The sequence below is a fragment of the Lithobates pipiens genome, unplaced genomic scaffold, assembly GCF_037356315.1.
Source record: "Lithobates pipiens isolate NorthernLeopardFrog02 unplaced genomic scaffold, aLitPip1_a1.2 Scaffold_30, whole genome shotgun sequence".
In the NCBI taxonomy this organism is placed as follows: domain Eukaryota; kingdom Metazoa; phylum Chordata; class Amphibia; order Anura; family Ranidae; genus Lithobates; species Lithobates pipiens.
In genome coordinates, this window is record NW_027507791.1 from 51,846,435 (window position 1) to 51,874,116 (window position 27,682).

A 27,682-nucleotide genomic window follows, 5' to 3' on the forward strand; every position below is an offset into this window, starting at 1 on the left:
TCAGTGATCCTCAACCAGGGTTCTGTGGAACACTAGGGTTCCTCCAGAGGTTGCTAGGGGTTCCTTCAGCATTGGGCAATTTCTGCCTCTCAGATAAGTTCCCACCGACACCATTGATCTTTTTAGTTATCTGTAAGGAGGTAATTCTTCCCAATGACCACAAGTGTAAGGACCATTCTTCCCACTGACCATCACACTATTGTATCATGAGTTGTAGATTTCTAATTTTTAACAGGGGTTCCCCGAGACCGGAGAACTATTTCAAGGGTTCCTCTGTGTTGAAAAGGTTGAGAAAGGCTCCTCTAGATCTACCTTTTTCAACTTTTAAATCCCAGAGGAAGCTTTATATAATGTTCAGGTCTCAAGGGTTATTTGATGGTCAATGGGAAGAATGCCCCCTCTACAGTGATGGTCAGAATGCCACCCTTCAAAGATCTTTGTTGTCATGCTGGTGCCTCTGCCGAATGACATTAGACACAGAAATATGCCAACACTCTCAGATGGGAGGTCAATTATCCATGGCTCAAGATACCCATAGCAACCTCTGAAGGAACCCTAGGGTTCCACTGAAACCTGGTTAAGAATGGCTACTCTAGATTTCACTCCCGTTAATTCTGGTGCCTTGGAGGGCTCTTGGGGGACATGCTGCCAGGCTCCTTCATTTTAAAGATCTTATTCCCGGGTGAGAACAACAGAAGGATGGATGGAGGAAAATGAGATTGGCAGCAGTAGGTGGGAGATGACTATGGAAGACCGGAGGATTGAAGAGAGGTGCGGGGAGAGAATGACAGTGGGAGGTAGGGGTGCGCATCTTCACTAGTCTCACAATTCGATTTGATTATGATTATCTAGTCAATCATTTGATATGATTCGATTCCATGATGCATCACGATGCATCGCGATTACCGACGATGGTTTCCATCTAAAAATAATTCAAGTATTTAGAGAAAACATTTTTTTTATTTTATCTGCATTTAAAAAAAAAAAAAAAAAAGGAGGACATTACCTGCATATAGCAGGACAAGGACATGGAAGAGTCCAGGATATCAGGGAGGAGTGGGAACTGAAGGATGGAAGAATCCATGAATAACAAAGGAAGGATGGAGGAGTTTAGGGATGGAGGAATCCATGGATAGAGGATGGAAGCCTGGAGGAGTCTGGAGATAGTCACTGAAGGATGAAAAATGATAGGGATGGAGATGGAGGAATCCATGGATAGGAACAGAAGGATGGAAGAGGCTGGGGATGGAGATGGAGATGGAGATGGATGAATCCATGGATAGGAACAGAAGAATGGAAGAGGCTGGGGATGAAGATGGAGAAATCCATGGATAGGAACAGAATAATAGAAGAGGCTGGGGATGAAGATGGAGGAATCCATGGATAGGAACAGAAGTATGGAAGAGTTCAAAGATAAAAATGGTGGTGGTGAGTGGAGGATTGAAGGATGGAACAATTAAAGAGAGAAATGTAAAGATGGTCATTATAGAGTCCTGAAGGTGAGGAATATCAGAGATAGAGGATCCCCTGTGCTATGTACATGGCAGGGTTGGTGGTGTGATGGTCTCCTCCTGGAGTCCAGGGTTGGGGATGTCATAGTGCTTTCTGGATAAACATATTTTATTAAAGTGGAGTTCCACCCAAAAGTGGAACTTCCTCTTTAAGGAGTCCTGACCCCCTTACACGCCACATTTGGCATGTCATTTATTTGGGAGGGTGGGGTGGGGGTGGGTACCTAATTTTGACAGGTACCTGCTCCCTCCCTGCGATCTTCTGGAACATGTCACATTGCCCGGTTATTCAGGATAGCGCAGTGAGACATGCGCACCCAGTTGTGAAGCTGCACAGCTGGCTGCCCACAGTAATATTGCCGGCGCCGCGGACAGGCAGGAGATAGAATGGAGGGTTTTGGTGGCTGGATCCTGGGACAGGTGAGTGTCTTTTTATTAAAAGTCAGCAGATAGACTTTTTGTAGCTGCTGACTTATAAAGAAAAAAAAAAAAAACGAGTGGAAATCTGCTTTGAATTAAAAATAAACTCACTCACAAATTGCACTAATCCAGTGCACTGCAGGGTACAGGCTTCACATAGGAGGAAAACACACGGCTGCTGGGAGGTCAGGAGGGGTAGAATCCACAGTTGACAAACAGCCCTGTGAAGTTCACTTTACTGGCTCCATGCTGACAGCTCCCCTGGGCTTCCCTGTTTGCACATTCCAGCACACTAGGAGTTAACACAGTGGAATGTGCAAACGGGAAGCCCAGGGAAACTGTCAGCATGGAGCGTGTACGCGGTGTAAGTAGAGTACAAACTCATATGTTTACCCATGTTACAATCCATTAAAGCTGAGTTCCACCCATTTAAAAGTCAGCAGCTACAAAAAGTGTAGCTGCTGACTTTTAATAATCAGACACTCGCCTGTCCCATGGTGCAGCGATGCGGGTGCATGAACCCCACTCCTCTCGCCCTCCTCTCTGCGGCACCGGCATTGTTACTGCGGGTGCCCAACTGTGGCTTCACAGCTGGGTGTGCACTGCGAAAACGCGAGCCTCAATGCGCCAGGGAGGAAATGTGGCACGTCAGGGGGTCCCCTACACTTAAAGCAGAAGTTCCATTTTGGGGTGGAACTCTACTTTAAGTGCCCCACTGTATGTGCTTTTTTTAAAATATGTATCCTCATACTGCACTTTTCAGAGTGTTCAGACACTTTTTACACTATTTTGGGACCATTGTCATTTATACAACCATCAGTGCTATAAAAATACACTGATTACTGTGTAAATGACACTGGCAGGGAAGGGGTTTACCACTAGGGGGCGATGAAGGGGTAAAGTGTGTCCTAGGGAGTGATTCTAACTGTGGGGGCGGTGGGCTTTCTCTGACATGACAGCGATCACTGCTCCCGATGACAGGGAGCAGTAATCTCTGTCATGACACAAGGCAGAACAGGGAAATGCCTTGTTTACACTTCCCCGTTCTGCAGCTTCATGACACGATGACTGGGAGACCGGCGGACTTCGAGTCCGCTGGTCCTGCAGGCATGGTCACACTGTACCCTCCAGCCCCTCCATTTAAAGGTACAGGTACGCCCATTTGCCCACCGCTGCCATTGTGCCGACGTATATCGGCGTGCAGCGGTCGGCAAGTGGTTAATGTATTATAAGATGGGATTCATTAAGACAGTTATTTTAACACCTATAGAGTACGCTCGGAGCGATCTCCCAGGAGGGGCGGGGCAAGTCGGGATGACGTCACCCACCAACCGATTATGTTGGTCGCAGCATCGATACCGCATTGGGGACAACCAAATCGTGATGCATCGATGCTGCGATTAATGTCAACACCCCTAGTGTGTGGCAGAGGGGGCAGTAGACATTTGGGCTTTTCTTGAACTCCGTCAAAGAAGCGCCTCTCTGCCAAATAGTACTGCATATCATCTCGGAAGTGCAGATTTTTTTTTCTTTATCTCCCTGGACCAGCAGGTAAGCCTTCTTTCCTGCTGTTACTTCGTCTTTAGGTAAGCTGTATACAGTAATACATGGTCCAAACATACTGAAAAATAGATTTAAGGTTTATATATATACTTTGTGCCTGGAGTACAACGTTAAAATTGCCTTTTATATGAAGTATAACATTTTCATTACAGTGTTCCATGTTTTATTCAATTCTCTTTTCAAGTCTAATCTAGATGATTTATTACAAAAACATATTACATATGGGTAATGCAATCCAAAATATCCATATAGTTCTATTTTTTTTATTTTATTACGTTAATACAATGGGACTTGTGAAACACAAAGGGTGGAGTGGAGAGGGGTTTGTGAAAAGACAGTTTTGGACACGTCTGAGTTGGCTGATTATACAAAGAGAAAACTCAATGCTGAAGAGGGGGCTGAAACTTATCATGTAACACTTTGCAGACATAATCTAAATATCCGTGCATGTGGTTACATTTTAATCAGACCTGAAAACTTAAAAACAAAATTACGTACGTATGAAATAGACTAGCTAAATGCAAAATTATCTTATCAAGTGCCCTAAAAATCTTGTTTTTATGGATAGTATATATCATATATTGACAGCTACATTTGCTTACTTCCAGCTGGTCTTCTTAACTCACTGATAATGCACGCCTGATAGAAAATGACAGACTTTCTGCAGTCTTTAACGATGCCAACAGTGGCGGCTGGCGCTCCACTTTTTGGGGAGGGCAGCAAAAAAGCAGCCCAACCCCTCCGTTAGTTCAGTCGGTCAGTCAGTCGATCAAACCCACCCCCACGCGTCGATTGGTTGATCGGCGAACAAACTACCCCCTCGTCCGTCCGCCAACCAGCCGCCTTACTTACCCCATCCAGGGGTCGTGGGCAGCTTCGGCGGCTTCCCCCTGTGTATCCTCCTCAGTGGCTTCCTCCCTGGTTCTGCTCCCGGCCAATACGGTCACTTCTCCTCTTGGCCAATCGAGTATTAAGACACGCTTCCTGATAGGCCGGGAGGAGAAGCAGGATGATAAAAGCAAATATTAATTCACTAATATCACACACAAGCCAATTAAAGCCTCAGGCTCTAATCATGAGCTTAAAAAAAAAAACATTGAAATCCATGCGTCCAGCACCCTGCATGTAGATTAGGGGCCGGGCGCATGATTTAGGGGGCGGCGCCACTAATGGAGGGGCCGCCACTAGATGCCAAATGCCTACAATGCACCTGGGACCCAAACAGCCATGTCATCTTTGCCAAGGCTGTACCTGATATGATGGTGTTCAGATCAGCATTTTTAGAGCTAAGAAAACACCCATAGGAAGCAATGATAAATAATTGTGTAGTGGTCTGCTTTCAGTAGAGTTGCAGTGCCCTTGAACACTCTTTTTCACCTGGACTGGGCCTTTTGTTTGGGACCAGGGGAACTTTTATTTTGGCCAGGAGGCCAGGCATTGTCTTGCACTTTGGCACGCCAAAGCACTTATTTATTTTGCATAGTACAAAGAACTACTCCTGATTAGTATGGTATAGGTCCTTGGGCTTGCCCTGAAAGTCTTGAGGGGCAGGGCATGTGGCCTTTTGGTCAGGTTCTCCCCCTTCCATGGGGTATCCCATTAGGGCAGGGGTGCCCAACCTTTTTAAGAGCGAGGGCCATTTAACCAACTTGGTAACCAGTCACGGACCACAATGAGTGGAGCAGGTGGATGACAGATCACGGCTACTCTATACGCCCTCTGATCCAATCCACCCAGATGGAAGGGGTTGAATTCCCTTCTATGTTTTTTATCGGATTTTTAGGATCGGATTAGAGGCAGGCAGGTGTAAACGGACAAGAGTCTGTTTACGTCTGCCGCTCCGTCGAGGTAAATCGAGGGTCCGATTGAGTAGGGGAGACCATGTGAAAAGGGCCTAAACTGCTTTCACACTGATGTGCTGAGGTTTACCCACACCGCGGGTGCAGTGTAGTGCACCTATGTCTATCCTGTGGGTTAACTGAACTTTGCCATAGACTCTGCCTGTGGCAAAAGCCAACACAGTACAGGAAGCATCAGCTTATGGGGATCTGCTCTGCAGCCACTTTCTTCCTCTACCACCAGCTTCATTCACAACACTGATGCTGTGGTATAACGTGTCGGCAACCTGCGAACTGGTCTTGCTAACTCGCAATTCCAGAGCAGGAGGTCGCGGGCCACATCAGAGGGCTCCAAGGGGCACATGTGGCCCCTGGGCCACTGGTTGGCCACCCCTGCTTTAGGGGAGCCAGACCTAGTATTTTGGTGTACCCTGCTTCGGCATGAATGAGTTCTGCCTGGCTTCGGCCTGGCTTTGACCACCAATAACCTAGTCCCCGTTGGGGATCTTGTGCCCTGGATGATCAGGGCTAGGGTCATTTCTCTTTGGAGGAGGATCATGTGTTCACCCTGTGCACCTTTGTGTGTGCTTACTTTTTTATTGCATCTGGTGTTTTAAGTGTGCTCACCACACTGCAGAACTGTATACTGTCAGTAGAAGTGGTCTGATCACTTCTACGAGATGGAAATACAGATGTACTCACCACTCCTCCAGATTCCTCACCTCTAACAAGGAGAAGAGCAAACCATTCTGTTGACCATCTCATTGCCGGTTTTATGTTCAGTATGTCAAGCGGGGAGATAGGCTATAGTGCATGGGATAACCAGATCCTTTAAAATCCCATATTTAAAGCTGAATTCCAGGTATTAGATTTATTACAAACTTACATTTGGTAATATTGAACCAACCTAACCAATGTAAGAATGCATATTAGATACAACAGAGTCACCTGCGAAAGCTGACAATGACTATAATATAATGTATGAAATGAAGAGTTTTTGAGAAGTAGGGATTTTCAGCAAGCCATGGTCTGGTAAGACCGTGTGTTTCCATCCCTAGGGACTTTGAGTGATACCATGATTTGGTAAAATCATGAATATCCATCCCATTATCATAGAGGAAAGAAATATATAAATATACAGAACACCGCATATTTATACAGAGTCACCTGCGAAAGCTGACAATGACTATAGTATAATGTAGCGAGAATTGAAATTGAAGCGTCATACCACTGCTAAGAGGTTCAGATACAACTTTATTCTATTAAAGGTTAGGGGTACAAACACAAAAAAGTAGCTGTGTTTCGGGGGCCCAAGCGCCCCCTTCAACAGGGCTAGAAAGAACATAAGAATACTTTATATCAATCTGATATGGATATAATATCCCCATCCACAGTGTCATAACTAAAACCAAATAGTCAATCATAAAGGGAGTGTTCAAAATTAATATACAAAAAAATGAGAAAATGAGTGCTGATCAACATCGTTTCAAAAAAGGAAGAAGAGGTGAGAACCAAAAAAAAAAAAAATTAAAATAATTATCACTATTATTAAAATTATACATTCTGGGTGATATGTTGACCACTTGACCTCCAGGAGATTTACCATCCTTCCTGGCGCACCCTGTAGCAGTAAAACTGCTATGAGACAGACCGGAAGAGGATAACATATTTAGAATAAAAAAATAAATAAAAAATTGGGTAAAATATATCTTAAAACAGATGTGTGTCAACACTAATACAGTGATAGCCGGAATCTTCCCAAGTCTTTTGCTGAGTGGTGTCCCTCCTGCACACTGACCACAGGGGAGGCGCTTGCTCAACATTGACATCCCATTCAAAGAATACTTTGTATTTTATTTCAATGATTGCAATGAGTTATCCGATTGGATGGAGTTCTTTACCTTATTCAATCTGCGAAGGCTTTGCATTAATTAAAAAAATTACAAGGCATTCTGTGAATGGTGAAAGAGGGGAAGCCACTCGGCCTTAGCCCTTGTACACACGGTCGGAGATTCCGACAACCAAATCCGTCGGATTTTGTCCGTCGGATTTTGTCCGACGGATCTTGTCCGACGGATCTTGTCCGACGGATCTTGTCCGAAACTGTTGCATACACACGGTCGGACAAAGTTGTCGGAAAATCCGATCTTTCAGAACGTGATGACGTTATTTCGTTACGATGGGACTACGTTCAGGCTAGTAGCAATAGCTTTGATGTAGGAATTTGATCTGAGCATGCGTGGCACTTTGTCTGATCGGAATTCTCTACACATGATCGGAGTATGTCCGATCGGAGCATTTTGTCGGAAAATATTTCCAGCAAGTTGGAAAATTTGGTCCGACGGATATTCTGACGGAAACAGTCCGATGCATACCACACACAGTCGGATTATCCGACAAAACGGTCCAATAGGACACATTCCGACGGAATCTCCGACCGTGTGTACAAGGGCTCAGACTCAGAAGATCTCAACTATCACTGTAGAAATGCCAACTACTACAGTGATTGTGAGCTTCCCCAGTGGACTCTTGGCTAAGAGATGTCCAAGCTAGACCAATGTAAGTAAGCAATTAAAAATCTTTAGCTTTCACATCATGGAAAGAATTAATTTCTAGGAAAATCATTATAATTTTGATGTAATTTGTATCAAGCATAAAAAAAAGCAAACATATGTATGGCACCAATGAAATAAAATACTCCCAAATACAATTTAAAATTCCCCCCAAAAAAATGCAATACTGATCTGCACATGGCCAACATGCATACGTAGACAGTATGGCTAGCATCCAACTCAACTAATAATGAGCAGATTGAAAAGTAATAGTATTTCTTTGAACACACTGTGACCTCTGCAGACAGACATGGCCAACTGATCATTCAGAATGGAATTTCCTATATGGTTGCTTTTGTTTCCTTGAACTAAGGGCACAGTCAGGGGTGTCTGCTTAGTGCACATCCAACCCGAAACCATTGCATATGTTTGTATAAAGGTTTTTTAAAAGATGTTTCAGTCTTACAAGTTCTTTGGATACTTTTCAATGGTTTAATTACCTAAAAAAAAATAATCCCACGTAAGTAAATTTCCAAAAACATTTTTATCTGTATTGATTATCTGTGCAGCTGGACAGCTGTCGATCATTCTTATGAGCTTGGTCAGCATTGTTAATGTATATAAAGTCCTAGCGAGATCGGATGGACATACATTGTTTTGTATCCTCAACACATAGAATTCAGGCTAAATGCACATAATCAGAGTCACCCCCTAACTCAGCAGGAGAGGAGATGAGCTAACTGCTGCCATTGTGCTTCTACTCTATTCATTACACAAATGGACCAACTTCCTGAATAGGGAAAGTCTCTAAATTGTCTCAGTCTCTATGCTGGACGTAATACTTTCTAATAAATCACACTACAAAGAGGTACCCTGCTGTGGATGCAAATAAACATAAGTTCTAAAGAGTCAGCAACAAGTGTGATACAATATCTGGAGCAATACGAAGGAGCTTAGGCCAATCTGTGCAAGAACTTCCCCATACAGAGAAGTGATGACTTTAGATATTTGAGGAGGACACTCAAATCCACTCAAACTGAACTAAGACTACCTACACATTGGAAGTTTATTGCAGATCTGGTAATTGTTTATACGTTAAATAAACATGTAAATATAAGAGGATCAAGTGGCTAGGGACATATTTTTTTATTAGTAGACATACAGCCAGTTCTTCTCATGGAAGAATGAGAAGATGCCCAATGTTTTTCAGAGATGAGGTTGGAATTGAGGAGGTCCCCTGGATATGCTTTCCTGTGAGCCACAAGTATGCCTAGCTGTCACCCTCTACCCCCGCTATCTATGAACCGATCTGTAGCTCTACCCCTAAAGGAAAAGGTATATAAATATACAAATAGTGGCAGGTGACGTGGCAAATGATCATCCACATCTTCTGGCAGGCGATGTGGCAAGTGACAATCCACATCTGGTGCCAGGTGATAGTGACAAGTGACAATCCACATTTGGTAGCAGGCCATGTGGCAGGTGACAATCCACGAATGGTGGAGGTCAGGTGACAGTGGCAAGTGACAATTCACATCTGGTGGCAAGTGACACCCTAGCCCCAGATCTTTTGAAGGCCTAGCAACGTCCCTGTCCCCAGGGTTCTTTATGCACATTTTTTGGAGCTGTGAGAAACTTCATCCATTTTGGCACAATGTTACGAATCTGGTATTTCATCTGAAAAGACAACCAACTAATCTAACCATGTCAAATTGCCTGCTGTTTGCACCTATCCCCACTGTCCCATACAATGCCAAGAAGCTTATAAATAATGAAAAATAAAAAGGTGCTTTGGGAAATACAAACAGCGGGCCTTCTAGCCAGTACACAAATTTCCCTAGCTCAAGAAGTATGACCAAGTGCCAGTGAATACACTGCGGGGTCCCAAACCCATAGTGATTTTCCGGCACATCACCAGGTGCAGCTTGCGCTTCCCAGCCTATGAAAAGACAAATTCAGCTACATTCCCACCATAAGCCTGATGCCCCAGCCCAGATTCAATCTCGGAGGAAGATAATGCCTTCAATAGTGCCGGAAGAAAACCATCTGGCCTTCAGGAAGAAGCTCAAGACCCATCTCTTCTGAAGACCCAGATGGACACTGGATGGCAAAAGCACCCCGAGACAATTTAGTTTGCATATATAGCGCTATACAAGTTATTCATTCATTCCTCCTGTAAACGACTATAGCAGGCATGGACACATAGGCTAACATGGAGGGGAGTTTAGAGGCAGAGGCACCATATTTAGTCCTGAGGTGTTGAGGTGGTGTCTGATGGTTGGTGGGACAAACATCCTATTGAATCTCCAAAAATGTAACTTTGAGCAGATATTAAAAGCAAAATTTAAATCACTGATTAAAGTGGTTGTAAACCTAGTTACACCATTTTTACCTACAGGTAAGCCTTATTATAGGCTTACCTGGAGGTACTGGAAATATCTCCTGAACCTGCACAGTTTAGGAGATATTTACCATATACGCTTGTGCCAATGTCATCAGCGCCTGCGCACTGAAGAAAGGGCACGATCATGCCATTTCTAAAAGGCCCATGCCATGACCAGCGGCTTCCGTGTGCATGTGCAGGAGTGACGTCACGCAACTCCGGCCAGTCACAGAGCCAAGTCCATGGCCCCGGAAGGAAGAGGGGAGAAGATAGATGCGGCCACCAGTGGGGACATAGCAGGCTTCGTTTGCAGGTAAGTGCAACATAATCGACTAGTATGCGATGTATACTAACCTATTATGCTTTTACTTTGCAGGTGGAAAAAAGGAAGTAAAACCCATCAGGGTTTACTTCATCTTTAATACAAATATAAATGCACTAATTTATTTCTTCTATTAATATACTTTTGTGTAGAGGCGATTTGGAGATTGGGAGAAGATAGGTCAACATTAGGGTTGTCCCCTGTCCGGGATTCACCTGGACAGTCTGGGTTTTGAATCATGTGTCCGGGGTTCAGTCCACCTGAACTGAAATGAGGGAAAATGGCAGCACACAGATGTAACAAAAGTCCTTTTATTTTAAAAAAATTACATATGCACAAAGGTACATGACACATACAAGTGCAACAACCGGGGCAGAGGTTGACGCGTTTCAGACAACAACATTGTGCTTACTCAAGTAAGTAAGTAAGTGTAAGTAACTGTAAGTAAGCACAATGTGGTTGTGTGAAACGCGCCAACCTCTGCCCCGGCTGTTGCACTTGTGGTGTGTGTCATGTACCTTTGCGCATCTCTACAATTTTTTCAATAAAAGGACTTTCGTTACATCAGTGTGCTGCCATTTTCCTTCAATTCAGTTCTCACACGACAGGCGAGCCGAGGCGTGTGCCCATCTAACCTCGCCTGCATTGGCTCACCTGGAGCGGCAGCTTTTCCTGTTGTTCACTTCACTCCGTCTGAAACCGGACACATTATTCAGACAGGAATGTGGCTCTGAACAGGGCTTGACAGGAGGGTGAGGGGCACTATGTGTGCCGCTTTACTATTCTCTTTGGAGGGCCCAGAGGTGTCCCAGGTCTGTTACAATCCTATAGTGCATACTTAAAAAAAATAAAAAATTACTGTGCGCCCGATAAAGTGTTCAGGTTTGGCTTGAAGAAAAAGTGGCAACCCTAGTCAGCATTAAGAGCCAACCAGACTCTGCTGCAGTTTACATGTGCTGAAAGGGAACCTGCTGATAGCAGGAGAGAGCAGAGTGATGAGATGTTGGTTCACCTTCACTGTCCAATCACAGGCAAGGTGCAGGGAGATAACTTACCTGTATTGCCTAATAGAAGTAAAATCAGGTCAGTACTGGATCATTATAAAAGCACATCCTCAAATTTTCCACTTCGTATTAAGTGATTGAACAGTACTGACTGGCATATTCAAGGCTTTGGATATCTTTTTATATCCTTTTCCATCTTTGTAAAGTTTCATTACCTTGTTACACAGGTCTTTTGACTGTTCTTTTCTACCTCCTCATGGCTCAGTGTCTAGCCTGCTTAGTACATCCAAGTGAGAGCTAACAAACTCATTGACTATGTATACACAGACACTAATTGTGATTTAAAAGGCCACAAATGTGGGAAATTGACCTTTAATTGCTGTTTTAACCTATGTGTGCCACCTTCTGTGTCTGTACCAAGGCCAAGCATTCCAGGGTATGTAAACTTTTTATCAGCGCCATTTGGGTGATTTCTGTTATCATTATGATTTAAAAAGGATCCAAAAAAACTATGTGATAATAAATGGCTTCATTGCTATTCTTAAATAAAAGACGTTTTTTTGGCATGATCAGTCATATTTTCAAAATTGATTCCAAAATTTTTACAATTTCTGCCAGGGTATGAAAACGTTTGAGCACAACTGTGTTTAAAGTAGACATGTGCACACTGAAATATTTTGTTTCCGAATTTAGTTTTCATCCAAAAAAAAAATTTATTTAGTGACTCGCGAAATTCGTTTTTATTTATTTTGTTTCGTTAAAAAATACATTCGTCCAAAAATCTGAAATAATTAAGGTCGAATCTGTCATTGAAGGCTTATGGTGCCTGTCGAATGTTCTAAGAAGATTAGACGGAGCAGCAAAACTGTACGACGCCACAATCGTACATTTCCAGTCTAATGTTCCGCCTACAAGCTATAGTAGAATTCTAATGTTGTGTGACACTAGTAATAATTATATTTATTAATTATCATTACTAGTCAACCAACATTAGAATTCTTCTATAGCCTATGGGCGGAGCATTTGACCATAAATGTCCACACACGGCCACTGCTACATCGAATCTTCATGTTGTATCTTCTCTCTATGTCGATTAATCTTGGACTAATAGAGTTACATTAGGCACATTCGACCTTTTTTGCTATTGTCTCTATAATGTTGAATCTTTTCTCTCTATGTCGAATCTTTTCTCTCTATGTAGAATAATCTTGGACTAATAGAGTTAGGTTAGGCACATCCGACCTTTTTTGCTATTGTCTCTATAATGTTGAATCTTTTCTCTCTATGTCGAATCTTTTCTCTCTATGTAGAATAATCTTGGACTAATAGAGTTACGTTAGGCACATCCAACCTTTTTTGCTATTGTCTCTATAATGTTGAATCTTTTCTCTCTATGTCGAATCTTTTCTCTCTATGTAGAATAATCTTGGACTAATAGAGTTACGTTAGGCACATTCAACCTTTTTTACTATTGTCTCTATAATGTTGAATCTTTTCTCTCTATGTCGAATCTTTTCTCTCTATGTAGAATAATCTTGGACTAATAGAGTTACGTTAGGCACATTCAACCTTTTTTGCTATTGTCTCTATAATGTTGAATCTTTTCTCTCTATGTCGAATCTTTTCTCTCTATGTAGAATAATCTTGGACTAATAGAGTTAGGTTAGGCACATCCGAACTTTTTTGCTATTGTCTCTATAATGTTGAATCTTTTCTCTCTATGTCGAATCTTTTCTCTCTATGTAGAATAATCTTGGACTAATAGAGCTAAGGTTAGGCACATTCGACCACAGGTTTGATGGACACAGATCGCTATTGTCAGCATCATGTCGAATCTCCTATCTATATCGAACTGTTGTCACAACGAAAACTAAAATAAAGCATTTGTTTATGTCAGATCTTTTGGTTTTTCGGATTCTGCACGTTCGCTATCGTTTGTTAAAACAATAACGAAAATACCTGAAATTCAGACGAAAAATGCATTCGGACAGACAACGACTGCACATGTCTAATGTACAGTATATAAACTGTATATTCAGCTCTTCACCTGGAGATCAGCTTTTTTTGTACAGAGCTTACCTTTTCACCACAATAGCTGAGACGGATGATGGCCAGAGGCAGAAGGACGTACTGCAAACCGAGCATCCTGTAAAAACAAAATGACAGTTTACTGATGGGTCACATAAATAATCCAGCTTTTATAAATCATAGAAATGTAATTTTCTGGTTTTACTGACATTTAACCTAATGTTTATAACTGTTTGATGTTTCATTTTGCACTTGCCTAGTGCGTTTAAGGCAAGGATTCTCACAGTTGACTAAGAGAACTCTTGCCTTATTCACCTCATTGCGTGGTTGTATTCCACCGCTGTCCTTGAGTTGTTGCTATAACCATGGTTCCAACTGCTTAGCCCTCACTCATCTGTAGGGTTTATTCCTGTCTCAATAAACCCCTAAATCTGCTATTGGTGTGTCGGTGTACTATTGGGTCCAGTTACATGAGAGGTCATCACTGAAAACTGTAGGAGAGCCCAATGTTTCCGGCAGCTCCTGATAAAAGAATGGTTTCAATCCATCAAGTTTTTTTTTTTTTTTCTGCATACAAGCTGTCGCCATTATGAGATGTTCCCATTCACCCTGATGGATATTTTATTTCATAGAGTGGAGAATTTAATGAAATAGGCTAGAACATACAAACATACAAAGTTGGATGGGAACACTGAAAACTAAATATGTGGACAGAAAGGGCTCGTTCTCATGTGTGGTGGCCCTTGCTGCTCCTCTGAAATACGATCCAGGGTGGTTGACAACAGCTGGGAGGCAATATGTAGCTTGTTTTAAGGGCGAAACACCATGAAGCAATGGCGTGCATTGCAGGGTGGTTGCGGCACAGCCACATTTACTTTATTGAGTCACATTTAGTGGTGGTACTGCTCTCCCAATGCTCTTCCAATGCGTCAGAGAGTTGAATTTCCGGCCACAGTATGTGTACAGCCCTGAGCATGTCTTTATAAATACCTAAAGGTGGGCAATTGTAAAACCATGGCTCAACCATCTACCCTTACCGACCCCTATCAGGGAGATCTTAATGATGGAGTATCCAAGAAAAATGTCAGGGCTGAGCTCAGCCCTTCCTTCTCTGAGCTGGCCGCTCAGCTGTTGGCCAATTGCCAGCTCCTTTCTCTCCACAGTTACTCAGCTGTTGATGATATCCTGCTCCTCAGTCCTGCCAACTTAAGCCGTCCAGCCCAGAGGATCTTTGCCTTTGCCTTAGTCAACATCACAAAGACGCTCTCCTGCATTCCTGTTAAAAGACTTGCTTGGCTGACATCCCTTCTGGCTCCAAATCCTGCTTTCTGTTTTACTACGCTCATCTCCGGCTCCCTGACGTTTGGCTTGTCTGACAATCTGTTCCGGTTCCTGAAATCTGGCTATGTTTTGACTACGTTTGTTCTATTTACTTTTATTATTAAACAAGTGTAATTTAACTGTACTTCTGTCTCGGTCTGATTTCATGGTTTCTGACAAAACATAAGCCAAAGGCTGGCTCCACTATAAATAAATATCACATTTTGAGGGACTGAACTTTAAATGTTGCTGTTACTATTATCCTATGAAAAGGTTCACTTTAATACGACTATAGAAAATTCTTAATGTTTTAAGATTGTATTCAATACAATTTTGTAATTTTTTAATATACATTTTGTTATACCCACATTACATTTTGAATACCTAGTACAGTAGCCATAATGGTGCCGCATCCCAATGAGCAAATACAAAAATGGAGATTTATGGAAGGGACTTTTGAGAAGGTACCACTGTAACACAATGTATATAAACAATTACACAATTTTCGACTCATAGTTCTTCTTCTGGGGGTTCTCAAGAGCAAAAGACTAAACAACTGTCTAGAACAGTCTTTCTCAACCTTTTCAACACAGAGGAACCCTTGAAATAGTTCTCCGGTCTCAGGGAACCCCTGCTAAAAATGTAAAATCTACAACTCATGATACATTAGTGTGATGGCCAGTGGGAGGAATGGTCCTTATACTTGTGGTCATTGGGAAGAATTACCTCCTTACAGATGGTTAAAAAGATCAATGGTGTCAGTGGGAACTTATATGAGAGGCGGAAATTGCCCAATGCTGAAGGAACCCCTATCAGCCTCTGGAGGAACCCTAGGGTTCCACGGAACCCTGGTTGAGAATCACTGGTCTAGAATATAAACAGTGGATGGGTCCCTTGAATTGATTTCTACTTGTGGAGGCTTTGGAGGAACCCTGGTGTTCTTGCATACATGCGTCCTTTGCCATATGTAGTAAGTTGCTTTATTTGATATTTCTCTATACATGTGTTTATGTGCATTTGTATGTTTTCATGATACGTACCACTGTTTATATTCTAGACAGTTGTTCAATCGTTTGCTCTTGAGAACCCCTAGATGAAGATCTATGAGTCAAAGCGTATAGGGGTATCCACTGCTTTTGGGATATATTCTTTGGATGAAGAAAATCTCATCAACCCATGCTAATTTTGCATGTATTACTGCTGCATGTATTTTTAGCGTTTTAAGATTGTATCCAATAAAATTTGGTCATTTTTCTATATACATTTTGTTACAGTGGTACCTTCTCAAAAGTCCCTTCCATGAATCTCCATTTTCGCATTTAATAAGACTATAGTTTATGTTTAAGACATGTTAGATAACTCATAAATGGTACAATTAACAATAACTTTTAGCAGTAATGCTCTTTTACGGGGCACGTGATTCAGCTCATCATCATTTTTCTTGCAGCCTTTGTAAAACCGTCTAGTGCCTAGAAGGGGTACAGTGAATTACATAAGCTCTACAAAGCAACAGTGAAAATAGAATTTCCCTATATTTAAAACGATGAGCAAATGATTTAAGTACAATTGGCACAATTGTGGGTTCTGCAGCCTTCTCAGGCCGTTCCTTGTATCATCTTGGTAACGATGAGCTCTAACATTTCGCAGAATAAACAAAACCTAAAATAGTCAGATGACTGACAGCCGATTGGCACGGTGCTGATGCGCTAACCAGACACTATAATGATATCAAAGGACCAATAAACCCATAACAAAAACATGAAAGCAGCTCATCAGTCCTTAGATGTGGTGGCAGCATTTTTTTAAAAAACATTTTTAGGCTTTTTAATTTTGTTTTGACCCAGTGATCCTGCCAGTAACACACTTTCTGTCCTAGGGTGAATGAATGAAATAATGAATGAATGAATGAATAAATGAAATACTTGTATAGCGCACAATGCGAACTGAATCGCCTCTAGGGTGACAATACTCATTCACTTTACTGTATCTATAGAGGAGCTTTATTTCCAGCAAAAATGGGAATTGTTCTGTAGTCCACAAAGATAGCTGAGAATACTACTGACACAAGACGGCAGAAACAACAAGTATTTTTTGGCACTTATTGAACAGATATTAAAAAAACGATTTCAACTGTATATTAACCTGACCAAAATGGAGCAAAGAGAAGGCATTCATTGTTAACCTTTATAAGCACCCTACGTACTTTAAATCATCCCCCCCACGGTGACACCGCAATTGATTTGAGCATTATAGCACTTTATCCATTTGGCGCACCGAGCACATTGCAAGAGTCTGTGTGTGCTATATTAATATAATTTGATTGTTTCATCTTTATTGCAAGTGCAGTATCTGGAGCACTTTAGCACTTTATATGATTGGAGCACTTTAACACATTGCAAGAGTTTGTATAGTTTCATATTTTACTTTATTAATTTGTTCACTACTGTAAGCACTATATATATATATATATATATATATATACACTCCTTTAGGAAATCCCAGCTCTGCACTTTTGTTTTTTTTGCACGTAGGCAAGAATGACTCCCCACTCATTCCGAAAGCCTCCTGGGATACTCATGTTACTAGTGACAGGAGACTTCAGGTCAATCTCAGACATTCTGTGTATGTAACACACTCGGTCCAAGTGCCATGAAAGAACTTGTAGTGAAATTATGCAAAGAAAGCTCACAACAAATCCGAGAGGAGGACAGCCCAACCGGGAACACTCACGGGTCCAACAGCGTGTAGAGACCATGTTTCAGCTGAACTGAAAGCGCCTGTTAGGAGGGACAGACCATCTAATGCCCATGCGGGAAGATATCCAGAGAAGCTGCGAGTCCTACACATTCCCTCCTCATCAGGAACCTTTCCCTGATGCTAGGTCTGTCCCTACCAGGCGGGGCACCTGTCCCTACTCTACCTACTTACAAAATGTGCACCAAGCCTGGGAACCAGGGCCTTAAATAGGCTCTCCCTGATCCAAGATGGCTGCTAGAGTCACATGGGGTGGCAGCATCCATTTTGGATAGCTTCCCCAGTGACCCAGGAAACCACAGTGGAACCATGTTCCTCTTGACTTCTTCTCTAAAAGCAATGCCACTGCAGGAAAGCGCCACCTTGAGTGGAAAAGGTAGATTGCACCTGCCTACACGTATGTTGCACACATTATCAGACACCCTGTGCATGTGCAGCAACATGTAATCAGGGGCCAGGTGTAAAAACACAAGTCAGATATCCAACCCCTAATGATGTCAGTGTAGAAGATGCAGTGTGCATACGTTTAGCAGTAGGTTTCACCAGACAGCTCTGAATGTACTGGACATGTGAGTATGTTTTTTGAGGACAACCAGCAATACAGGTATGAGGGGGGAAGAAAAATCTAAAGGAGAGTGAGGTTCCCCTTTAAGATAATGTAAAAGCACTTATTAAAGGATCAATTTATCTGAAACTGATATTTTAGTGTCTAATAGATGTGGGATTGTTCCACCACCTGATGGGTTCCTCAATGTCTTGTAGACATGTCTGGAGAAGCACATGGCCAAGAGAATGTTTGAAGCCCTGGCCGAACGCAGCCCTGCAACCCCAAGGCCGATGTCACTGGCGATCTATGCTCACCGGCGAGCTGGTTACCTTCTTCTGTGGAATTGCGTCCTCACTGACTTTGAATGCTATCAAATCTCCCTCCATAGCAAGGAGGCAGCCTGGAAGCAATATCTTCTTGCTTTGGCTAGCCAAGGAGCGATTTCATAGAAACTGGTTTTGCCAGACTCAGAATCATCCATATGACATCAGCCTAAGGTCAAACGCAGCCTTGCAGCTGCAATCTATGTCCAAGCTTGGATACATATGTGGCTCAACTTTTAGAGCCATGGGTTGCTCTGCCAACCCCACCCAGCTCAACAAACTTCGGCCGAGAAATCGAAGTGGCTGGGCGAAAAAAAAGTTGGCTGAACAGTAACTGTCGCCAGTCGGTTGTAGTCAAGGTGTCGGCTGTCAGAATACAATAGCTGGTATTGGGAGATTTAGTCATCCACTCTTTTTCGCATAGATGGGGAATTCTATGGATTCCTCATGTTCAACCCAAATCTTTATTGTGTATGGCTATATTAAGTATGCTAGCCCTTATGCAAAGAATGTGACACCAATATCTAAGCCCTTGTACACACGGTCGGAGATTCCGACAACCAAATCCGTCTGAGTAATTCCGACGGATTAATTCCGGAAGAGGTACGGAAGTGATGTTGCATACACACGGTCGGACTAAGTTGTCGGAAAATCCGATTGTACATAACGTGATGACGTTATTTCGTTACGACGGGACTACGTTCAGGCTAGTAGCCAATAGCTTTGGTCTAGGAATTTGATCTGAGTATGCGTGGCACTTTGTCCGTCGGAGTAGGCTACACATGATCGGAGTATATCCGATCGGAGCATTTTGACGGAAAATTTTACCGGCAAGTTGGAAAACTTGGTCCGTCGGATATTCCGACGGAAACAGTCCAATGCAGACCACACACAGTTGGAATATCCGACAAAACGGTCCTATAGGACACATTCCGTCGGAATCTCCGACCATGTGTACAAGGGCTAATAATTTCCTTATTTCTTCATGTAGTCTGTACCTATATTCGAACACTGTCCAACCTTTTGTCATACACCTGGCTTCTGTGTACTTGAAGAAACACTTTATCTCCAATCTGCCTACTTATTACTAAAATATTATAAATCACTTATTGACTGCATGAGGGACATTTCTAACGCTAACTGGCATATTAAATGTTATTACACAACCATGAATGGATTTTGCTTATGTCAACCTCGCGTGTAAAAAATATACAAAAGTGGAACTTAGGCAATATCAGGATTATGAAGGAAGGTGACTTTGTCTTTTTTTGGACAAAGTTCTGTAAAAACTAAGCAGAAAGATTAGTCACATACTAATCATAGATCCTTACAACACAAACCTCGAATAATGCAGAAGTGGAAAAAACACAAACAATAGAAACAACTCTACTAGCTTATATAAAGTCAACAGAAAGTCATTTATAACCCTAAATGGCAGCCTAATTCTTCTTGACATCCAAGAGATTTCCCGTCAGTCTGGCTAATCCCTATCATAGAGTATTTTTTTTACTGGTGGTATAATCTTGCACCCAGAGAACTACAAGGTGTATGAAAAGTCTCCATACATAGGAAAAATTAACAAACTCATATTATATTTTATAATATATTAGATTTTTTTTTATGTTATTAATATTTTATAAATAGAGGTATATTTAGGTCTAGAGTACATGTACGGTGAATTTTAGGACTGTATAATGAAATAAGGATCTCCTGCTAACCTACCCACCCCAATTCGTTAAAGCCCAAATCTGGGTTTGCCAGGCAAAATTCTACCCCCCCTTCCCTTGCTATTAGAGCACTCCAGCAGGTCCAATATATAAAGAAATATAAATGTATCTTCAGCGCAGTGACTTCAGAGGTCCTTGACCTCTTCTTCCTACAGTGGTGGGCAGATCCTAGGTTCTTTAGCGCAAAGAGCCCTCACCTAATGGTGTTGCATTACTCTCTACAGCATTCTACCCTGAGATCTAGGAGGGGAAGGGTGAAGCCATGACACCCTGTGTGTGCTCACAGGAAAAGGGTTGAATTATGCTTGAACTCACTTAACCCCGAAAAAGAGTGGCACTGGATCAGTGACTCGGTAAATCTGCAAGCGACAGCACCGGAGAAAGGATAATGCCGCGTACACACAATCCAATTGTCCGGCGTACTTAGTCCGGCAAACAATCCGGCGGATAGTCCGGCGGACTTTCTACCGAACGGACTTGGCCACACACGGACACACAGAAAGTCCGGCGTTTGCTAGCCTGATGACGTACAGCACGTACGACGGGACTAGAAAAAGGAAGTTCAATAGCCAGTAGCCAATAGCTTCCTTTTCGTACTTGCTTCTGAGCATGCGTCATTTTGAGTCTGCCGGACTAGCATACTCACGAACGTATTGTCCGCTGAAACCCAAGTGCGGCGGAAAGATTGGACGGCAAAAATACTTTCTAAGTCCGCCGGACTTTACGCTGAGAAAGTCAGCTGAAGCCCACACACGATCGGATTGTCCGCCGAAATGCGTTTCGGCGGACTAAGTACGCCGGACAATTTGATCGTGTGTACGCGGCATTAGTACAACTGATGGAGCTACTTTACTTAGCTGATTGAGCATTCATTTTCTTTGTTTTGGTCAGGCTGAAATTGGACCTAAAATGCCAAATGCTAGCCATTTTATGTTTCTGGATAGTGGAGATTCTTGGCAGGCTTATATTTCTGCCAATGTCTACATTGTGGAGATATTCTTTCATTTTCCATCCTTCTGATACCCGCACAAGGGTGTGACGGCCGCGAAGACAGGAAGGAAGGGACAACAATAAAAATATTGTCAGACAATTGAACCCTCCTCCAATATACTAAACTGTTTTTGTCTTCTTGGTTCAAGAGACTTCCCGTCATTGCTTGGTATGACATGAAGAGAGGAGAAATCTCCCCAGTAGGCACACAGATGGTAACAAACCCTTAACAAATCCATTCATAGCTCTATCCAAAACAAAATAACTTAAATAAATGCATGGGGGTGAATTTTCCATTGAGGACATCCATTCCAGAGACAACTATCCAAGATGGAAGTTCTCCTCGTATTGGGAGATTTCCTTTAATTTCATTTTGCATCTCTGGGACAAGAAGTAAAATGAAATCTCCTCAATGGTACACAAACAGCAGAAAATAATCTGACAGGGATTTTTACCCTTCCCGATTGTATCCAAAGCTAAATTAAAAGTGTTGGCTATATATACACTTTAAATGACACTCCAAAGTATTATCCCTTCCCTCGGCTGCTTTATAAAATGTTATAGGGAAGGTGAGGGGAGGGCGGAGGAATTAGGCCAGCACAAACAGTAATTATGCCGCGTACACATGACCAGACTTTTCGAGGGGCTAGGTCCGACGGTCTTTCTGACGGACTTTCGGCGGAGTTCCGACGGACTTTCCGAATGAACGGACTTGGCCACACACAATCACACCAAAGTCCAATGGATTCGAACGTGATGACGTACGACTGGACTAGAATAAGGAAGTTCATAGCCAGAAGCCAATAGCTGCCCTAGCGTCGGTTTTTGTCCGTCGGACTAGCATACATACGAACGGATTTCTCGGTCCGGCGGAGTTCCGGTGGAAAAATTTAAAACATGTTCTATTTATAAAGTCCGCCGGATTTTTGGCAAGCAAAGGTCCGATGGAGCCCACACATGATCGAATTGTCTGATGGACTCGTTCCGTCGGACCTTTGCTGTCAAAAAGTCCGGTCGTGTGTACGCGGCATAAAACAATCCCCGAAAAGTAGAGGGCTATGATGTGCAAGGAAAAGGAGACTGTGCTAGAGAATTGACTTTCTTGGAGTAGTCACATTTTCTAGAACATTTATAGGCACATTGCAAGTAAAAAGCAATGCTTTATGAAAAATAGAAACAATGCAAGTAAGCATTTAAAACACTTGATTTTCCTGTTTTTTTTGTTTTTTTTAAGTTGGTGACAAGGTCTCCTTAAGTGAAAAAAATTCAGATTTTGAGAGAACACTTTGGCATTTCTGTAGATGGCCTAATTCCAGCTAACAGGTATCCCCTGGGCCTACACGTCATGTCATTTAGCCACACATAATTTTGAGTGGACAGCTGGAGACACACCGTGCTATCACTTTCCCGATGGTTATGGGGACACATCCTGGTGAATTGTGTCATCTATATTTATGAATACATTAAATTCACTGAATTTTTCACGTCCTGTCTTACTTCCGAGGCCATATAACACACAAACACAGCTGCATGCGTGACCTACATCCAATGTTTTGTAGGGTTGTTTCCTAGCTGCAGAATGACACAGATAAAAGAAAGCCATAAGTGAAAGTCCCCTGCTGTATTCCTGATGTAAATCTTTTCTTTTAATGGCTTTCTTCTCCAAAGATAATCACAGCTAATTCCAACACATCTGCTTGGCAGCACAGTGGTGTAGTGGTTAGCACTTTCACCTAGCAGCAATAGGGTCACTGGTTCAAATCCCAACCATGACACCATCTGCCTGGAGCATGTTCTCCCTGTGCCTGTGTGGGGTTACTCCGGTTTCCTCCCACTCTCCAAAGACACACTGGTAGGTTAATTAGACCTTGTCTAAAAAAAAAAAAAAAATTGGCCTTAATATGTGTATGTGTTTGTAAGCATGTCAGGACCTTATGGGGTAAAAGGACCATGCAAAGCTGCAGATGGACTCTGGTGGCAAGAAAGCACCCTGAGGCGATTCAGTTCACATAGGTAGCGCTATACAAGTCAATCACTCTAGAACACATTTTTCACATATGATGGGTCCTCTGAAATAGAACAATGGAAAGAAGAATGGTGATATACAAAATTCTGTAGCCAATACCAACCAAATTTCACATTGGTGGCACCACTAAAACGAAAATTCAGACTGGCTGGAGTAGTAAAGAAAATATGTAATTTAAGGCACTTTCAAGATATGGAAAATTAGAATATCCTTCCTCGAAGGATGCTTGGGTGTGAGACTCCAATCTCCTGAAAGCTGTTATGTCGAAGATGGGAGAAGGTCATTGACTGTATGCAAAGTTCTTGCAGCTTAACAGGGGTGTTGCTACCTAATAGACCCTGGGCCCCCACTGGTACTTCAAAATGGCAAAATGTTGCAGGCCTCCCAGCATAGCATGAAAAGTTAGTGAACTCTTGCCCCCCATATCAACTCCCACCTTTCTACTTTCCCTCTAGTTTGGCTCCCTTTTTTACTACACTTTTCTGCCATTTGTTTCCAGGCCCTTTGCTTACATGGATACCAAACATAAGAACTCAGACTCACGAAAGGCCTCCCAAGATTTCCTTGCAACCATTGTTTCCACCATATCTGATACTTGGGATTGTCTTTCAGTGGTATTAAAAAGTCCTCTATTAAGGAGATCTGGTCCAACATAATCTATTTTACTAAAAAAAGATTTGATAATAGTTTTAAATTTTTAAATAGAGCCGGTTTACTGTCCATCAGATGTTAGGGGGGCCAGAGTGGCCAGTGGGAGTAAAAAAATTACATAGCGTCTGTAGTCAGTATGAGGAGGAATAGTGCCCCATCATTGGTAATAGTTGGAGGAAAAGTGGCTAATCATTGGTATTAGTTGGAGGAATAGTGGCTAATCATTGGTATTAGTCGAATAAATAGTGGCCTATCATTGGTATTGGTTGGAGGAATAGTGTCTAATTGTTTATATCAGTGGAAGGAATTATGCCTTATTGCTGGTGTCAGTGGCAGGAATTATGCCTCATTGCTGGTGTCAGTGGCAGGAATTATGCCTCATTGCTGGTGTCAGTGGGAGGAATAGTGCCCCATTTTAGGTATTAGTCATAGGAACAGTGGAACCTTGTTGGTAATAGTTCGAGGAATAATGGCTAATTATTTATACCAGTGAGAGGAATTATGCCTGATTTCTGGTGGCAGTGAGAGGAATAGTGCTCCATCATTGGTATTGGTTGGAGAAATAGTAGCCCATCATTGGTATTATTTGGAGGAATAGTGTCTAATTGCTTATATTAGTGGGAGGAATGATGCCTCATTGCTGGTGTTAGTGGGAGGAATAATGCCCCATCATTAGTGTCAGTAGAAGGAAAATTTCCCCATTGTTGGTGTCAGAGAAAAGAATGGTTCCTTAAAGTGGTTGTAAACCCTTACAACCAACTTTTACCTACAGGTAAGTCTAGATTAAGGCTTACCTGTAGGTCCAAGAAATATCTCCTAAACCTACACGGTTTAGGAAAAATTTGCCGAAAGACAGGCACCGCTGTCTACGGCGCATGCGTGCAGGCGCACTGAACGCGCCACTGTCAACGGCGATATCCTGCGAGTGGCGGCTCCCGTGCGCATGCACGGGAGTGACATCATTGTGACTTCACCAAATGACAGCGGCAGAGCAGCGAGACCCACCGACAAGATGGATGCTCTGGACTACAGGGGACAGCAGTAACTTCGCTGGCTCCTGTGTCAGGTAAGTGACACATAATGGACTATTATGCGATGCATAGTAGTCCATTATGCTTTACCTTTGCAGGGAATCAAAGAGGAAGTAAACTCATCAGGGTTTACTTCCTCTTTAATGTTGTTGTCAGTGGATAGAACGGTGCCTCGTTGGTGGTGTCAGTGGGAAGAATAACACCCTGAGGACCAGATAAAGGCTAACACGGGCTGCATTTTTGGCATTTTTGGTCTAGAGGACAATTCTTGGGGAGGCAGCAATAAAATACCTAGGGCATGGAGTAGAAGAACAGGGGCATGTGCCTTGGGTGCCAACGTCTAGAAACTCCCCTGGTTCTTACACAGGGTTTGCACCCAATGATCAGAGTAATAAGGGTGTTGCTTTTTAAAGAAGAAATTAAAAAGCGGGCAAACTGAAAGAGAAACCTTTGCCAAGGAGAAACATCCTAATGTTAATATAAAATTAATATATGATTTATTGGGCTGATAAGGAATGTCAGTAGCAGTTTCCTCCAGTGTTAGCCTACGTACCATGGGCGTCCGCAGCAGGGGGCAAGGGGGGTCAAGTGTGTTACAGAGCGGCTGCCGAACACAGCCATCCAGCGCTGTGATACACAGGAGTAGATGCCCATCCATGCTACAGTGCCTGGATAGGAGGATCGAGGGGGGAGGGGGGCTGCAGTGCTCTCCTCCACCACCGCACTCTCCTGCCCCCCCCCCTCCTGACCCCCGTGCTCTCCTCCACCACCACACTCTCCTGACCCCCCCCCCCCCCAGTGCTCTCCTCCACCACCGCACTCCCCTGCCCCCCCCCCAGTGCTCTCCTCCACCACCGCACTCTCCTGCCCCCCATGCTCTATTCCACCACTGTGCTCTCCTCCACCACCACACTCTCCTGCCCCCCCCCCAGTGGTCTCCTCTACCACCACACTCTCCTGCCACCCCCTCCAGTGCTCTCCTCCACCACCACACTCTCCTGCCACCCCCTCCAGTGCTCTCCTCCACCACCACACTCTCCTGCCACCCCCTCCAGTGCTCTTCTCCACCGCCACACTCTCCTGCCCCCCCAGTGGTCTCCATCACCACCACACTCTCCTGCCACCCCCTCCAGTGCTCTCCTCCACCACCACACTCTCCTGCCCCCCCCCCACAGTGCTCTCCTCCACCACCACCACCACACTCTCCTGCCCCCCCCCCCAGTTTTCTCCTCCCCTGTTCTTGCTGCTCTCCAGCTCTCCCCATCCTTCTCTAGCCACCATCCCAGTGCTTTCCCCCCCAGTGCTCTCCGCCCCTGTTCCCCCCAGTGCTCTCCCCCCCGTGCCCTCCACCCCCCCCCCCAGTGCTCTCCCCCAGTGCTCTCCTCTCTCCCCCTGTTCTTTCCCCTCCAGTGCTCTCCCCTCCCCCCAATGCTCCCCCCCTGTTCTTCCCCCCCCCAGTGCTCTTCAGCTCTCCCCATCACTCTCTAGCCCCCATCCCAGTGCTCTCCAGCCCTCCTTACTACCCACCCCTGTTCTATCTGCCCCCCTGGTGCTCTCCAGCCCCCCCCCAGTGCTCTCCACCCTCCGTGCTCTCCACCCCTGTTCTTTTTGGCTCCCCCTTAGCACCCTCCACTCCCCACCCCTGTACTCTCCTCTCCCCCTGCATTTTGCGCCCACCCATGTGCTCTCCACCCCCCATAGTGCTCTCCAGTCCCCCGTGCTTTCCACCCCTGTTCTTTCTGGCCCCCACTGGTGCTCTCAAGCTCCCCCCCCATTGCTCTCCACTCACCCCTGCTCTTTGTGCCCCCCCAGTGCTCTTCACCACCCCACACTCTTAGCCCCCCCAGTGCTCTCAGCCTACCGTGCTCTCTACCCCTGTTCTTGTTGGCCCCCCCAGTGCTCTCAAGTTCCCCCCAAGTGCTCTCTGCTCCCCACCCCTGTGATCTCCACTCCCCCTCACTCTTTGCCCCCACCCATGTGTTCTCCAACCCCGCCAGTACTCTTTGCTCCCCCTTCTCTCCAACTCCCACTCAGTGCTCTCCACTTCCCCAGGACCAGAGGGCAGGCTGACTGGGGCCAGAAAATGAGGACGGCTGAAGGTGCAGGTGGCCAGGGACCACTCCATCTCACAGCAGACAAATCCTCTGGAAGTAGCACCGTCCCCATCCAAAACGAGAACAGACCCTGCCTGCTGCTGGCCGGCATGGATATCCTGCTGGCATGCAAGGTACTGTACCGAGCATAAACAACACACCTTCCCACAGACAGGGACTGCAGACTGGGACATGGGGCACAGGAGGGGCTGCAATGATGTGCACAGTGAGACTGCATTCACGGCACAGTAAAGCTGCATTTGATGGACACAGGCTGAATTTGATGGACACAGTGAGGCTGCATTTGAAGGGCACAGTGAGGCTGCATTTGAAGGGCACAGTGAGGCTGCATTTAGTGGGCACAGTGAGGCTGCATTTGGTGGGCACAGTGAGGCTGCATTTGGTGGGCACAGTGAGGCTGCATTTGATGGGCACAATGAGGCTGCATTGGTGGGCACAGTGAGGCTGAATTTGATTGAGCTCTTGCATCAAGTCTGCAGTCTCTGTCCATCTCCTGTAGCATGTCTGAAGTCTCTGAGGGAGTCAAAAGTGGGAGCACCGTCGGGATGGGGGTAATGGGAGAAGTCAGACTTGTGTGG

The 27,682-nt window shown here is 44.0% G+C and overlaps 1 protein-coding gene across 4 annotated transcripts in view; it reads right to left on the reverse strand.

Annotated features, from left to right (window-relative positions):
- Positions 1–27,682, reverse strand: part of ADAMTSL4 (ADAMTS like 4) — a 341,665-nt gene that overhangs the window by 237,371 nt on the left and 76,612 nt on the right. For all 4 annotated transcript variants that reach the window (XM_077464215.1, XM_077464216.1, XM_077464214.1 and 1 more), the window contains one exon: positions 13,673–13,739. In XM_077464215.1, the coding sequence (XP_077320341.1) occupies positions 13,673–13,738 (66 nt within the window). In that variant the 5' untranslated portion in view covers position 13,739. The remainder of the gene's footprint in view (positions 1–13,672; positions 13,740–27,682) is intronic.